Raw genomic sequence first — 14,770 nt, forward strand, 5'->3', positions numbered from 1 at the left:
GTCCCCAAACCCCTGCCCCTTCTTTGCTGACCTTCAAAGCATTCAGTTTATTCAGGAAACTTCTTTGCTTTTGGTTTAGTCCAGTTGTGCTGACCTCCCCTGTACTGAATGTTGTCCTTCCCTTCACCTAAAGTAGTTCTTATCTACTATCTAATCGGTAAATACCTCTTTCCCACTCTTCCTCCCTCCCCCCTCTTGTAACCACAAAAGAATGTGTTCTTCTGAGTTTAAACTATTTCTCAAGATCTTAAAATAGTGGTCTTATACAATATTTGTCCTTTTGCAACTGACTAATTTCACTCAGCATAATGCCTGAATTACATTTTTTAAAGTTTCTTTTAAAAAAAAAAAAATTGATAACATGGGTGGTTTTTCTTCTTTCTGGAAGGTTTGGTTTATCCACCAATAAGAATTGTTTACTTTGTGTAGCAAAGAGGTGTGGAAGAGGTGTATAAATTCTAATCCCTGAGAAACTTGAAGTCTTTCTGACAAATAATACAAAATTAAGTTTTTGAAAAGGAAAAGTAGAAGGATGGTGTATTACTCTAAGTTCATCACACAGCAGTGGCCTTTGGTAATTCATTGCTGAATGAAAGGTGTTTATTTCAGTAGATGTGGAATTTGAAGGGGTCATTGACTTGGAAGTGTCTGGAAAGGCTACTTGGAGGAGGAGGAGGAATTTGCTTAAATGCTTTTATTGGGTATAAGAGCGCCTGGAACGTAGTGAGCACTCACTGAAAGTTGTTATTGTTGCTGTCATCACTAGCAGCTGGACCTTGCTGAATAGAAGGGTTATAATAAACAGGCTTGAATGAGGATCATATTCCTGCCTGGGCAATGACAGGCACAGAAGTTCTTCGTGGTTTGCTATGAATATGTGGTACTGGAGTTGAAATTGTGAGCCTAGTACCAGTTAGAGTCTCTGCTGTTCTTACATTAATTATGATAGATGAGTGCTGAACACATCACTAATCTATATCCTTTAGTTTAATTGTTGATTAATTTAAATATCTGCTTACCAGCAAATTCTTATAATCTTCATTTAGGTTTTGTTTGTTTTTTAATAGGAGCATCGGAATTTGCCTTTTATGCGTGAGCTTCGGTATCTATTTGCACTTCTTGTCGGTACAAAAAGGAAATATGTTGATCCATCAAGAGCTGTTGAAATTCTTAAGGATGCTTTCAAGTCAAATGACTCTCAGCAGGTAGCTTTGTTGTACTTACTGATTTATTAACCATTTTGTATTTTATTTAATCTGATTGTTCTTTACACAGCGTTTTCAGTGATACATGACAATTTAAGATGTGGTTAAATAACCAGGAGCCACTTGGAACATTGTTTATTTAGAAGACTGACTTTTAGATTAAGGAAAAAAAAAAAGAGAATAAGGGCGTTGAAATTGTGAAGATAAATGATTTCTTAAAAATAATATTGGATATTTTCCTATAAAAATACAAAATGTCTATAAATGAACCAATGTTTTCACATATAATATGAGAAATCAAAGAAAGGAGGAAAGCAGAAGAGAAAGGAAAAAAGTAGCAGAGAATAATAGTGACAATGTTAGAAAAGATGCCAGTGAAGAAGTTTGTTTTTAATTAATTTTATTTTTATGTTCTAATTATACTGCATTGTGATTAGAGAAAGTTGCTTGTAATATTTTAACTAACGAAATTTTCTGATTCTTTTGTAACCTAACACATGATCAGGGAGTCCTGGTGGTGCAGTAGTTAAGTGCTCAGTTGCTAACCAAAAGGTCAGTGGTTTGAACCCACCAACTGCTCAGTGGAAGAAAGATGTGACAGCCTGCTTCTGTAAAGATTACATACAGCCTTGGAAACCCTATAGGGCTGTTCCAGTCTGTCCTGTAGGGTCACTGTGAGTCAGAATTCAACTTTGCAGCATTGTGTTTGGTTTGGTTTTTAATTCATGATCATTTTTTCTGAATGTTACATTTATATGCTTGAGAAGAGGGTATTATCTCTATAATTTTTAAGTGTAGTATCCCATATAGATCTTTGGGATCTGCCTGATTTATATTGATCCTGGTAGATATGGTTGCTTATTTTTGTCCTCTTTACCTCTCTCATCCTGAGAAAACCCGTTGCCATCATGTAGATTCTGACTCATAGCGACCCTATAGGATAGAGTAAAACTGCCCCAGAGGGTTTCCAAGGAGCGGCCTGGTGGATTTGAACTGCTGACCTTTTGGTTAGCAGCCAAATGCTTAACCACTGTACCATCAGGGCTCCCTTATCCTGAGAGTGGTGTGTTAAAGATTATTTGTATTGGTTCCATGTATTTCTTCTTGCTTCTCCTGTACTTCCTGTTTTATATAGATTGTGTATATTGTTTGGTACATAGATATCTATAATCATTAAATCTTCATTGTCAATTGTGACTTTTAGCATCATTAAGTATCCTGCTTTATCTAATAGCACAGTCTTAACCTCTACTATTTTATTATTTTGAGTTATTTTATTTTTAGTCTTTTTGTATTGCTGCATTTTAATTGTCTTTTGCACATAGCATACAGTTGAGTCTTCATTTATAAGTCCATTTTAAAATCTTTTTCATGTGGGAGATGAGTGTGTTAATTTCCTAGGGCTGCAGTAACAAATTACCACAAAGTGGATGGCTTAAAACTACAGAAATTTATTATGTCACAGTTTGGCAGGGCTATGCTGTTCTGAAGGCTCGAGGGGAGAATCTGTTCCATGACTTTTTCTTAACTTCTGGTATTTGGGCAATCCTTGGCATTCCTTGGCTTTTAGATACAGCATCCAGTCTGTCTACAGTGTCACATGGCCTTCTTTCTGTGTGTATATCTCCTCTACTGATAAGAACACCAGTCATGTGGGGTTAGGGCCCATCGTCATGACCTTATCTTAACTGGATTTCATCTGTGAAGACTCAGTTTTCAAATAAGATCACATTTAGAGGTACCAAGGGTTACGATTTTGACATATATTTTGGGGGGTTACAATTCAACCTATAACAGCAAGTTACACCCATTTACATTTAGTCATAAGACTGATCTCTTCTTGTGTTATGTCTTATTATTTTTTCCATAGCTCAGGTATGTTTTGTCTATAATTTTCTTCCCATAGTTTTTTTTATTCTCTACTTCTTAAACTTCTGTTTTTTAGATCTTGCCCTTCCTGTTTTTACTTTTCTTTCTCCAGTCCTTTTCTCTCATGTTTTCCATCTTAGAATCTTTTTGTTATGTTTTCTGGGAGATTGTCTTCACTTTATTTTCCAAATCTTCTGTTGAATGTTTTATTTCAGCCATCATATTTTTTTTTTTTAGGATGCTCCTTCTGGTTCTGTTTTTTATTTTTATACTTTTTTGTGGCTTTTTTTTTTTTTTTTTTTTTAGTATATATACATATATATGTATATGCACACACACACATATACATATACATATATATGCACTGCCTCCCCCAGTGGCCTTAGTATACAATTAAACTTTAAAAATCACTGCTGTTTCCTGATACCTCTTTTCCTCTGAAACTATTTTTTTTTTCTTTTTGTTTTACTTGTGTTGGAGGTATTCCACAGATGTGATCTTCGGGTATATTTTCATATTTAAGGATGAAGCTGCACAAAGTTTATTAGGAGTTATATGTGTAAAAGGAGACAACTAGCTGTTATTCTGTTATCTGCCCTAAATGTCATAGTGGAAATGCCTTTACTTTGAGCTAGCAGTGTAGACACTAATGAGTTTTCTCACTGTTGATTCTCTTTCTCTAGAGGTCTTTTAGAGGAGAACACACGTCAGTGCAGGCTACAAAGAGTTTGATTCTCTTCTGTTCCCCCAAACACTTGAATCTGAAGTACACATCAGTGACTTAGTAGAACAAATCAATAAGTAAGCATCATTATTTAAAAAAAATATATGGATTCATACTTACATTTAGTATTCTTCCTAAATATTTTAAGTATAGTCATGCGTTGCTTAACATCCATGATACGTTATGTGATTTGGATGTTGTGCGAACATCAGCCTTGGCCACATAACATCCTTTCAGGCAACGTCCAACCATATATGTGTCCATGGTCCCATAAAGTTATATAGTACAGGAGGAGGTAGAGCCTGTGTCCCTGCCCCCAGCAGGAGCGAGGGAAGGAGAAAGGCTTTCAGGGAAGGAAAAGGAACAACAGTAACTGCTGACTGTCGCCAGAAGCTAGGAGAGAGGCATGGAGCAGATTCTTTTTTCAGAGCCCTTCAAAGGAATCAACACTGTTGGTACACTGATTTCAGACTTCTAGCATCCAGTACTCTGAGAGAATAAATTTCTGTTGTTTTAAGCCACCCAATTTATGATACTTTGTTATATAGCACACTAGAAAACTAATACAATTTCTTAAGAAGACAGAGTATATATACTCAGAGAATGTGTGTGTGTATATATATATATACATATATATATATACTTTCCGAAGAGTATTATGATAACTAGGAAACCAGTTTGTTTTTTGCTAGATATAATCTTGCAAGAAAAGTAAAGTTATAGAAAAGTATAAAAAGTTGTTTTAAGATGGTATTTTAGTTTCTTAGAGCTGCTGTAACAAATTGCCATAAAGCCAGTGGCTTAAAACAACAGAAATTTATTCTCTCACAGTTTGGAGGACAGAGCCTGAAATCAAGTTGTTGGCATGGCCATACTCCTGCAATGGCTCTGGGGAAGAATCCTTCCTTGCTTCTTCCAGCTTCTGGTAGTTCCTTGGCTTGTGGCAGCATAACTCCAGTCTCTTCCTGTCTTTATAGGGCCTTCTACTCTGCGTGTCTTCTTTGTCTTCTCTTTTTCTGTCTCATACTGACAAGTGTGATTGAATTTAGGGCCCACTCTAGCGATCCTTACCTTTATTACATCTACAAGGACCTTTATTTCAAATGAGATCACATTCTGAGGTTCTAGTTGTAAGTGGTATGGATATTTATAACTAGATTTTTGTCCTGAATTATTTATTTTTATTATTGTAACTTTATGACTTTGGAGCAATTAAGCTTTCTAGACCTCAGTTTCAACATTTTTAAGATGCATAGTTTGGTCTAGATGGTCTTCAGCAAACTCCTAGCCGGAAAAATATATGATAACTAAAAATAGTAAGTTAATTTTATACCTGGGCCTATTTTTGTTAGTAAAGACATATTGCTTATACTGATTTAATCTGCCTTTGATTGGACAGTCTTAGTGGGGTTGATTTATTTTTTCCTGTTTTCTATATGAACATATTTTCTATGTTCCAAGCGAAATTATTTGGAAAAATAATGGTAGCTGAGAAGTGCAACTTTTATCATCTATTCCTGTTTTCCTGTGTTAGGGAGCCAGGGCTGAAGCAAGGGAAGGTGAAAGGTGATGTATGTGTTGGTTCTGAGTAGATCAGGTTGAGGTTGATGGCGCAGTGATGTAATTCTGCTTCACTGAGAACTTGACAGTCGGGGGATCAGTGATTGGTTGGACTTAACCTTTCCAAGTTAACAGATACATTAGTTAAAGTGGATGTGGCTTAAAAAGTTGTGTAAGTTGAAGTTAGAAAATAAATTTATTGTCCGAAAGCACTTTTCTTCCTCCCATGAGAGATGCCATTAATAATCTTTATAAAAGGAAGACCCCTTTGGTAATGAGGGCCCTTCATTTTATAAAGATTCATTACAGAACTCTCTTTTGGGATATAGCTCTTTTTTTTTTATCCCATTCATAAGTTTGAATTTTAATATTTTTTCCTAACAGTGATGTCAGTATAACGCACGTTTTTCTTAAATATTGATTTCATACTGATTAAATTATAAAAATTTCTTGCATATAATATAAAACACTTGATATGATAACCGTTGTATGGGGAGTCAGTAATTACACATTTAAATGACTGGCTATAGATTTTATGTTGTGATGTTTAACATCTTTATAAGTAGGCACGAATACCAGAAAGACTTTTTTTCTTTCCACAGCAAGACGTGAGTGAGTTTACACACAAATTATTAGATTGGTTAGAAGATGCCTTTCAAATGAAAGCTGAAGAGGAAACGTAAGTTACCATGAAGTTTAACAATGAGATTTTAGAAGGTCATTTTTTTCCTTTTATGTATTTAGTATCAACTGAAAAATGGAACCAAGATAGATTTATGGGAATCTAAATATTATCTGTGTTATTTACAAGCTATTTGTAGTTTGTGACTACAAATGCTGAATAGCTTCGGGTGTTTACTGTAAGATCAGAATCTATCCAAAAAGATCAAAATAATGAACCCCAAAAGGGTTGATCCACCCATGCACAGGTCTTTTCCTTAGATTCAACAGTCACCTTCCAAGAGGAGGAATAGGTTAGCGGTGGTGGTGGAGAAAGGCTAGGAGTATTAATTCTGCTGAAGTCCTTTTGCATGGAAACATGAGAACAGATAAAAAGTTTCTTCTCAATACTCCCTAGCTTGTTATGGTCTGCCATTTGGGTCTACTCATTAAGGCTGGTTATTTAAAATGTGTGACTTCGCCTCTGTAGAGGAGGAAATTAGCACGCTTTCATGATGATTGCCCCCTCTCAAATGAGATCACTCTCCTAATACAAACCCTTTGTTCCATTGTGTGCCTTTTTGAAACACTGGTGGACCATGTAGGCTTTGCTTCCCCATGGCTCTGACATGAGTCTTCAAGGTGCAGTAGTTAAATTACTGCATAAACACTGCATACCCAATACTGAAATTTTCTTTCTTTTTTTCTATTTCTAAATTATGTCCAGCTTCATTATCCAATAAAGATCGTTATTAATGGTCTATAATGAGATTAAATTAAGGATGTTCTAATAATACAATGTTAACAGCAAAGATTGGTCCCAAACTCTCATAATGACCCCCTTTCATTACCAAATTTCCAAGGAAGACTTAAGTTTCCAAATGACATTCCCTTGATCTTTTAAGGTAAAATTTAAATAAGGCAAGGTCAAAAATAAAATCTCTTGCAATCCAACAAAAAGAAAAACCATTTGTACGTTTTTTAGGTCATTCAGCCTCAGCTGCACATGCATCATTTCTGTGCCTGAATAGACTAGGGTCCTACAACTCTAGCCTGCACATCTCTGTCCTATGGGTGTAGCTCCTGTAGGACTTCAGAGGCTGAATGACTCGTATAATTAATATTGGCCCCTTACTTTTGAAATAAAGAAACAAAAGCAAAAATTTAAACCCTTTAGCTGTTTGTCAAAATTATTATTTCCAGAACTTAATTCTTAGCGCAGTCCAGATACAAGCTGCCGTTGCTGAAGAATTGTCTTCGTTTTAGTTCTGCCAGGATGCCAGTCATAAAGGGCCAATTGGTTGCAGACAGCGAGCTGTGAACTTTAAATTCAGTTGGGAGAAATGTCTCAAGAGATTAATTATGACACTAAGGCCACAATATCTGAGGAGAAAAAGGAAATCAATTTTTTTGGAAGCTGTCTGCTGTCGTAGGAGGTGGCATTTGAGAGCTGCTTTGGCAGTCAGTTTTTGGAATGTGCTTCTTTCCTTGTATCTGAAAGTGGAGGGCTGACCAGAAACACTTTGGAATAGCACTAAAGACTACCACGGGATTGTAGTAAGGATTCTATGAATCACTGACCATCAGTTGCTCTAAGTATTAAATGGTGAAGCATGTAACACCCTTATCAAGGGACAGCAGGCTTTCGTTGCTGATGGTCTGTGTACTCATCTGTGTAAAACAGGAAATGAAATATTAAAATTTTATAGAAATGTATGCTGGCTGAGAGTGGATTTCCCCCTTCTCAACAAGTTCAAATAAGTATATTTTGTTCAGACTGAAAATATGAGATTTAATTTTGTAACGATAATAAAAATAGCAAGCACTTACTGAGTATGTACTGTCAAGTACTCTTTGAAGTGTGTTCCGTATATAAACTCATCTTAACCCTTAAAACATTCCTGTGAGTTAAATTACTATTATCTTCAGTTTGCAGGTGAAGAAATGAAAGAATAAATTTAAGTACCTTTCCCAAGGTGACACTATAATTAGTAGGGCCTAAGTGCATGATAACCACAAAAAACATTATTGTTGTATGTTATAGTTTGTTTCATATTTTGTGTATTTATTAATCCAAAAATTATAGCCACATTTATGTTTTTGTAACGTGCTTTAGGGATGAAGAGAAGCCAAAGAACCCGATGGTAGAGTTGTTCTATGGACGATTCCTAGCCGTGGGAGTGCTTGAAGGTATAGTTGGCTCATGTTTACTTTTTATTACAAGTGAAGGGATGTTGTTATCCAGTGGCTCCTCTATCTTGATAGTGACTCAGTATTTGTTGAACAATTTTTATTTTAATTTGACTCGCTCTGTTTAGCAGTTTCTGTTACATTGCCACTAATTATTTGCACAAGAACACAGAATCAAGTGACTGAAAAGGAAGGTACAGAGTGCCTTATCACATGCTAATTGGTATTTACTGAATCTTACCCTGATAATATTTCCAGTGAGAGTGCATCTTTTACGCTGTGAATTGTTGGAATATAGGGATTTATGGGATCCTTTAATTTTTTTTTTTTTTTAGAGAGAATATTGGGGCTTGGTATGGTGGTGACTTTTTATTTTGAAGAATTTCAAGCCCTGCGTGTGCCAGTCTCCTCTTGAAAGCTGAACCTACCAATTTAGCATAGTCAGGGTAGTGCAGGGTCACCATTTTTTAAGTGATTATGAAATGCTTTAGACACTAGTTTTCAAAAAAAGGTATACTCTATTTTTTTGCCAAATTGCTTAAGAGTGATATTACTTCATCTACCCCGAATACCTGTTAGTTATAATCCGGACCTAATCAGTTTCTCTTTGATTATCCTAGCAAGGGAAGGAAATTGGGCTCACTGTGTGTACTGCATATAATAATAAGTCCCAAAGCATAAATTTTTAAAAAAAATTATTTTCCCATATTTCTCAATCAGTCAATATTTGAAAATTATTTATCTCAAATCCCCCAAAGTATAAAATTTGGAAGACTGTTTTTCTTTTAGAATCTTGAGTAATGAATTCTCATGAAGTTTTGTTTGAATATAATTTTTTAGTACAGGATACAGAACACAGCACAAGGCAGACATTAACTCAAAATTTATTCAGGCATTTAAAAGATTATATTGAGGTGTCAGTATATTTTTGTTGGCCTCAAACATGAAATATTCATTATTCGAGTGGAATACTTTACATGGTGCATTATGTTCCAATTTGGGATGCTCGTATTATTGTACTGGTTTTATTTGAAGTACAATACTGTATCTGAAGTGGTAGCTTTGTCAATTAATATTAAAATCTTTGTGCTCGATGCCAGTAAGTTGCTTCAAAGAAAGTGTGCTGTGCAAACATGATTTTAATGCATTTCCACATGAATGATATGTTTGATTGAGCAAGATATTTTAGAGCACTTTCTTACCATTTTTGCATGTATTTTCCTATGCCTTATTTTACACCAGTGCTCCTTAATTAGAGGCAGTTTCACCCCTCGTGGACATCTGGCAATGTCTGAAGACATTTTTGGTTGTCACAGCTAGGTGGGTGGGGGGGTGGTTGCTATTGTCATCTAGTGGATAGAGGACAGGGATGCTGCTAAACATTTTGTAATGCATGGAACAGATATCACAGTGAAAAATTATTTGGAACAAAATGTCAGTAGTGTCGAGGCTAAGAAATCTTATGTTAGACCACTGCTTCCCTACCTTCTTGGTTTAAAAAAAAATCCTGCTAAGTTGATTTATTCTATCAGATTATACCATCGTTTTTGATGAATTCATCAATCGACTCCCCCAATCCTTGTCTCTTTTTTTAATTGAAGATTAACTCACATTACCCTCTCCATGTTAACTCTTGCCGTCGGCTTCGGTTTCCCTGCCCACAAAGATGATCCTTTATATACTCTTGCTTTTCATTTCCTTGACTTCCTCATTGACACTGACTTTCCCTTGCCTTCTGCCTCAGCTGTCAGCTCCTGCTGTGATATGCTATCATTGCCATTAACTCCACTACCTCTGATAACTCCAATCATTTCCAGTTGTTTGCTAAAGCCCCCAAGTTCTTCAGCTTTTCCAGAACTTCTGGTTCCTTGACTCCTTTACTTTGTTCCTATTCTCCTTTCCTGTATTTCACTTGCTTCCTTGTTGATCATTACTTTCACTCTTACAAATATCTAACACTCTCTTCCTTGCTTTTCTTGTATTCCACCTGTGTATTGTCTGATCCTCATTAAACTATCCATATTCTCTCTGCATGTACTGACTAAATGAGTGTTGGAGAAAAGTCACACAAATGAGCCCATCATATCAAGTATCTGTAGTGATGCTAAGCTCCACTGGTCTCAATCCTGTAACCTGCTTTGTGGTGATACTTGTTTTGTTTAATCACTGTCCTCGCTGCCATTTTCTTCAGGAACTCTTTTTATCTTTCCCACTCATTTCAAATCCAAACTTCTTAGTCACTTCATTCTCTGAGAGTGACATTAACTCAAACTTTCTGAATTTACCATGAAGCTAATGAACCTTAACCATGGGTCCTCTCCAGGGCCCTGAACCTAATTTCGTGTTTGTACTTTAGTGTTTTGTTTGTTAAGAAAGACTGCCTCAGATATCTAAGCTTCAGGCTCCACAACCTGGATCCATCCCTTCTCCACCGTATAATAAGAGAATTATCCAGTCTTATATCAGAAGGCAACATGCAAGTCATCACAGTACAACAGACAGATGGGGCAAATCTACTGTAAAAGACCTCTTTATACTGTTAAAAACAGAGATGTCACTTTTATGACTAAGGTGCACCTGACCTAAGCCAGGGTATTTTCAGTCACCTTACATGTGTGCAAAAGCTGGACAATGAAAAACGAAGAGTAAAGAAAAATTGACACATTCAAATTGTGGTGTTTACAAAGAATATTGAACTGCCAGAAGAACGAACAAATCTGTTTTGGAGAAAGTACAAGTAAAATGCTCCTTAGAAGTGAAGATGACGAGACTTCCTCTCAGGTACTTTGGACATGTTATCAAGAGGGACCAATCCCTGAAAGAAGATTATCAGGGTCAGTGAAAGAGAGACCCTCACTGAGATGGACTGACATAGTGGCTGCGACAATGGCCTCAAATGCAGCTACAATTGTGAGGATGATACATAGTGAGCAATGTTTAATTCTGTTATACACAAAGTCGCTATGAGTTGGAGCTGACTCTGGCACCTAACAACAGCACTATCAAAAGGCAATTCTTTATACACATGCAGAAGACCATGCCTTCATGCTTTCACTAGACCTCCCTCTGTCCATTATCTTGCTTTTCTTTTGTATCTTAAGCTTCTCCCTCTCCACTGGGTCTTCCTCATCAATATTAAGACATGGTCTTGCATCTCACATCTTAAAAAATTTCTCCCTTCGCATACTATTTTCCAATGAATATTCTAACTTTGCTCCCATTCAGTGTAGAGCCTTTTAAAGGGAGGAGTTTGTTTTCACCTGCTTACTTTCCATTTATTGAACCCACTCCACTCTAACTTTTGACCCCACGCCTCACCTAAAATGGATCTTTCTAAGATTACTGATTTCCTACATATGGTCAAATCTATTGGCTGCCTCTCAGTTCTCATGTTGAACTCTTCTCAACTTTTAATGCTTTTTGCCTCTACTCTCTCCTCCTGCTTCTCGTTTTTTCCATTCTTTCCTTGAAAATGCATTTCCCTGGCTTCTGTGGCACCAGATTCTCTTGACTTTTTTCCTTTTCCTCTGGGTACTTCTTAGAAGTCATATTTGTAGTCTCTTCTTGCATCTCACTGTTAAATACAGGTGATCATTGGGACTATGCTTCCTTTTACTTGGTCCTTCTTTCTTTTCCTGCGAGCTAATTTCCTAGGTAATCACATTCACTCCCTCAGTTCCCTGCTATCAATAAGCCAGCAGTTCTCCAATTTATATTTTCAGACCAGAAGATTAATCTTAGTTATGGACTCAGATCCAACTCTCTTTTTAATTTTAAATTTCGTAGGTCATTTTAAAGTAATGATTGTCATTGCTACCTCAGCACAAAAGAAGAAAAACCTGTGCTCTCCAGTGGTGTCCTTTTCCATAAATAAAAAGCAGTCCAACTATTCACACTAGAAATCTTGACTGTCATTCTTGATACCTTCCTTACTCTTCTCTCCTCCATCCTGCCAGCCAGCCAATTAATCAAGTCCTGTTGGTGCTCCCTCATTAATATATGTATAAATGTGTGTGTGTGATTTCATCTTTTTTTTTTGTACATTTTTACCATTAACACCGTAGTTCACAATTCTTTTATTTCTAGATGGATTCTTATATCTTATAATTGTCTTCCACCCACTTCTCATAAAGGCCATAAGTATATTTCGAAGACATAAATCTGATCCTATCATTCCTAGGATTTAACCATTTGGAAATTTTCCATTGTACTCAGAGTACTGTGAAAAAAATTCCTTAACAGGGACAATATGACCTTGTAGACCTTGACCCCCTACCTGACTGTCCATTGTTACCCTCCCCTTCCTCCCCCAAAGCTATATTGTCCTTCCTTCCTTATTTTTTTTTGCAAACTTAGAGCCTTTACACCTTCTGTTCCTTGGCGGAGAATACTGTACTGCCTCCCCCCTCCCACTCCCACCCTCACCCACCCCTGCACCCACCCCAATCTCTCTGGCCTGGATGACTCCCACTCTCTGGACAAGTTTAGGTTTAAATGCCACTTTGTCATGAAAATCTTCCCTCCTCTACCTTCCAGCCCCCAAGACTTGGTTAAGTCCCCTTTTTATACTTCTCATAATGCCCTGTCTCATCACACCTTTCATAATACTTAAAATAATAAACAATTATTTATGCGTAATTACATGTGCAATTAATGTGTATAATGGCTTTCTTTCAAACGAGGCTGAGAGTTCCCTCAGTTTAGGGACACTGTTTTTATTCACTGCAGTATATATTCTCTGTTTAGCACAGTATCTTGTTCTTAGAAGTTTCTAGTTGAAAGAATGAATGGATGTACATATATATATGTGTATATAATTACATACAGACAGACATCTGTGTGTGCAGTTGATACCTGTGGCTGAGTGAGAATGTACATGCATGCATGAATAAACCAACAGGAAATTTATAGTCACTCACTCCTCTGTGGAACATAAGATCAGTGGCACAGTTTTCAGGTTCAAGAGGTAATTCACATCAGCATCTACTTTTAGTAGCTAAAAGACTATTTTGAGAAACATTGATTTAAATTAACATTTCTCCCCCTCCTATAGGTAAAAAATTTGAAAATACTGAAATGTTTGGCCAGTACCCACTTCAGGTCAATGGGTTCAAAGACCTACATGAGTGCCTAGAAGCTGCTATGATTGAAGGAGAAATTGAGTCTTTACATTCAGAGAATTCAGGAAAATCAGGGCAGGAGGTGAGTTTAGCATCTTAATTACTTTTTTGCCTCCTCAGGGTCTTTCTTAAAATGTTACAAAGTATGGTGTAAGGCTGTAGTTACACAGCTACCTAGTAATTGAAAAGAATACTCAGAAAAATGTGTTTGGATTTCATTATGGTAATTTAAACATATTCAGAAGTCTCTGAGTGGCACAGATGGTTAAGCACTTGACTATTAGCTGAAAGGTTGGTGGTTCGAACCCACCCAGAAGCCCCTTGGGAGACAAGCCTGATGATCTGCTTCTGAAAGGTCATAGCCTTGAAAATTCTATGGAGCCGTTCTACCCTGCACACACGGGGTCACCATGAGTCCAAACCAACTTGATGGCAACCAACATCAACAACAAACATATTCCAGAAACTTATTCTGCACAGTCGATACAGTCTGTAATCTATGTTAAATTCTCATTTAAACAATTTACTTCAAAATTTTCTGTTAAAGTCCTTCTACCATTTTCACTAGAACCTTTGAAGAGGACATAGCTCAGTCTGAAGTACATTTTTAATTTTTTTTAAAGACTTTTCAATGAAAGTGCCAGCCATTAGCAGCATGCTTGTTCTGATATTAAAGAAGAAAAACATTGATATTAAGGTCAATTTTTATGTAGACACACACTACATCAAATATTATTGGAATTTCTCCAAGCCTGAATAGACAATACCAAATCCCCTTTACATGTCAGATTGCTGTATGATTGCACGAAGGGCAAATGGAGTGACTTGACTTCTCAGGAAAGAAATAATTTTAAAATATATTAAAAACCTATTTATTTCTACCTGTCTCTATTTGTGTACCCATCTCTGTCTCTACCCATCTCATAGCTCCATCTGTGTATCCATCTACCAAGGAGTTTTATAAAGCAAAGGACAGATTATGTGCTTCAGAATCAGCTGTAGTTAAACAATATCTGATAACTTGTCTAGATGTAAGCTCCATGTATGAGGGTAGGGATCTTTATCTGTGTTACTACTGTATCCATAGTGAATAACGTGCTAACTGCAAATGGTATTGCATGATGGATATTTATTGAATGAATGAGTGAAATGTCTCTGTGCTTAACAAAACAGTGTCTGAGGCCTTTAGCCCTGAAGAGGTACTTAATAAATATTAAGTGAGAATACATCTCTGTTTATCTAAAAAGGGACTGAAGTCTTGTTTCTTTGAGAGTAGATTGATGGCTTTTATCTGACTTGTAAGTCATCATTGTTTTTTGTTTTTATTTTTGTTTTCCTGTTCCTGCTCTATCCTTACATCCTCCCCTGTGTGCACATACCCAAACAAAAAAAGAAATAAAGAATGTGTAGTAGCATCACTGATTCGGAATATGTAAGGTTAG

The 14,770-nt window shown here is 36.5% G+C and overlaps 1 protein-coding gene across 10 annotated transcripts in view; it reads left to right on the forward strand.

The window, feature by feature from the left end:
• Positions 1-14,770, forward strand: part of USP25 (ubiquitin specific peptidase 25) — a 172,321-nt gene that overhangs the window by 100,195 nt on the left and 57,356 nt on the right. For all 10 annotated transcript variants that reach the window (XM_064273110.1, XM_064273112.1, XM_064273111.1 and 7 more), the window contains 4 exons: positions 1,068-1,205; positions 5,961-6,037; positions 8,135-8,208; positions 13,262-13,410. In XM_064273110.1, coding sequence (XP_064129180.1) covers positions 1,068-1,205; positions 5,961-6,037; positions 8,135-8,208; positions 13,262-13,410 — 438 coding nt within the window. The remainder of the gene's footprint in view (positions 1-1,067; positions 1,206-5,960; positions 6,038-8,134; positions 8,209-13,261; positions 13,411-14,770) is intronic.

This window comes from Loxodonta africana, chromosome 20 (genome assembly GCF_030014295.1).
Source record: "Loxodonta africana isolate mLoxAfr1 chromosome 20, mLoxAfr1.hap2, whole genome shotgun sequence".
Lineage (NCBI taxonomy): Eukaryota > Metazoa > Chordata > Mammalia > Proboscidea > Elephantidae > Loxodonta > Loxodonta africana.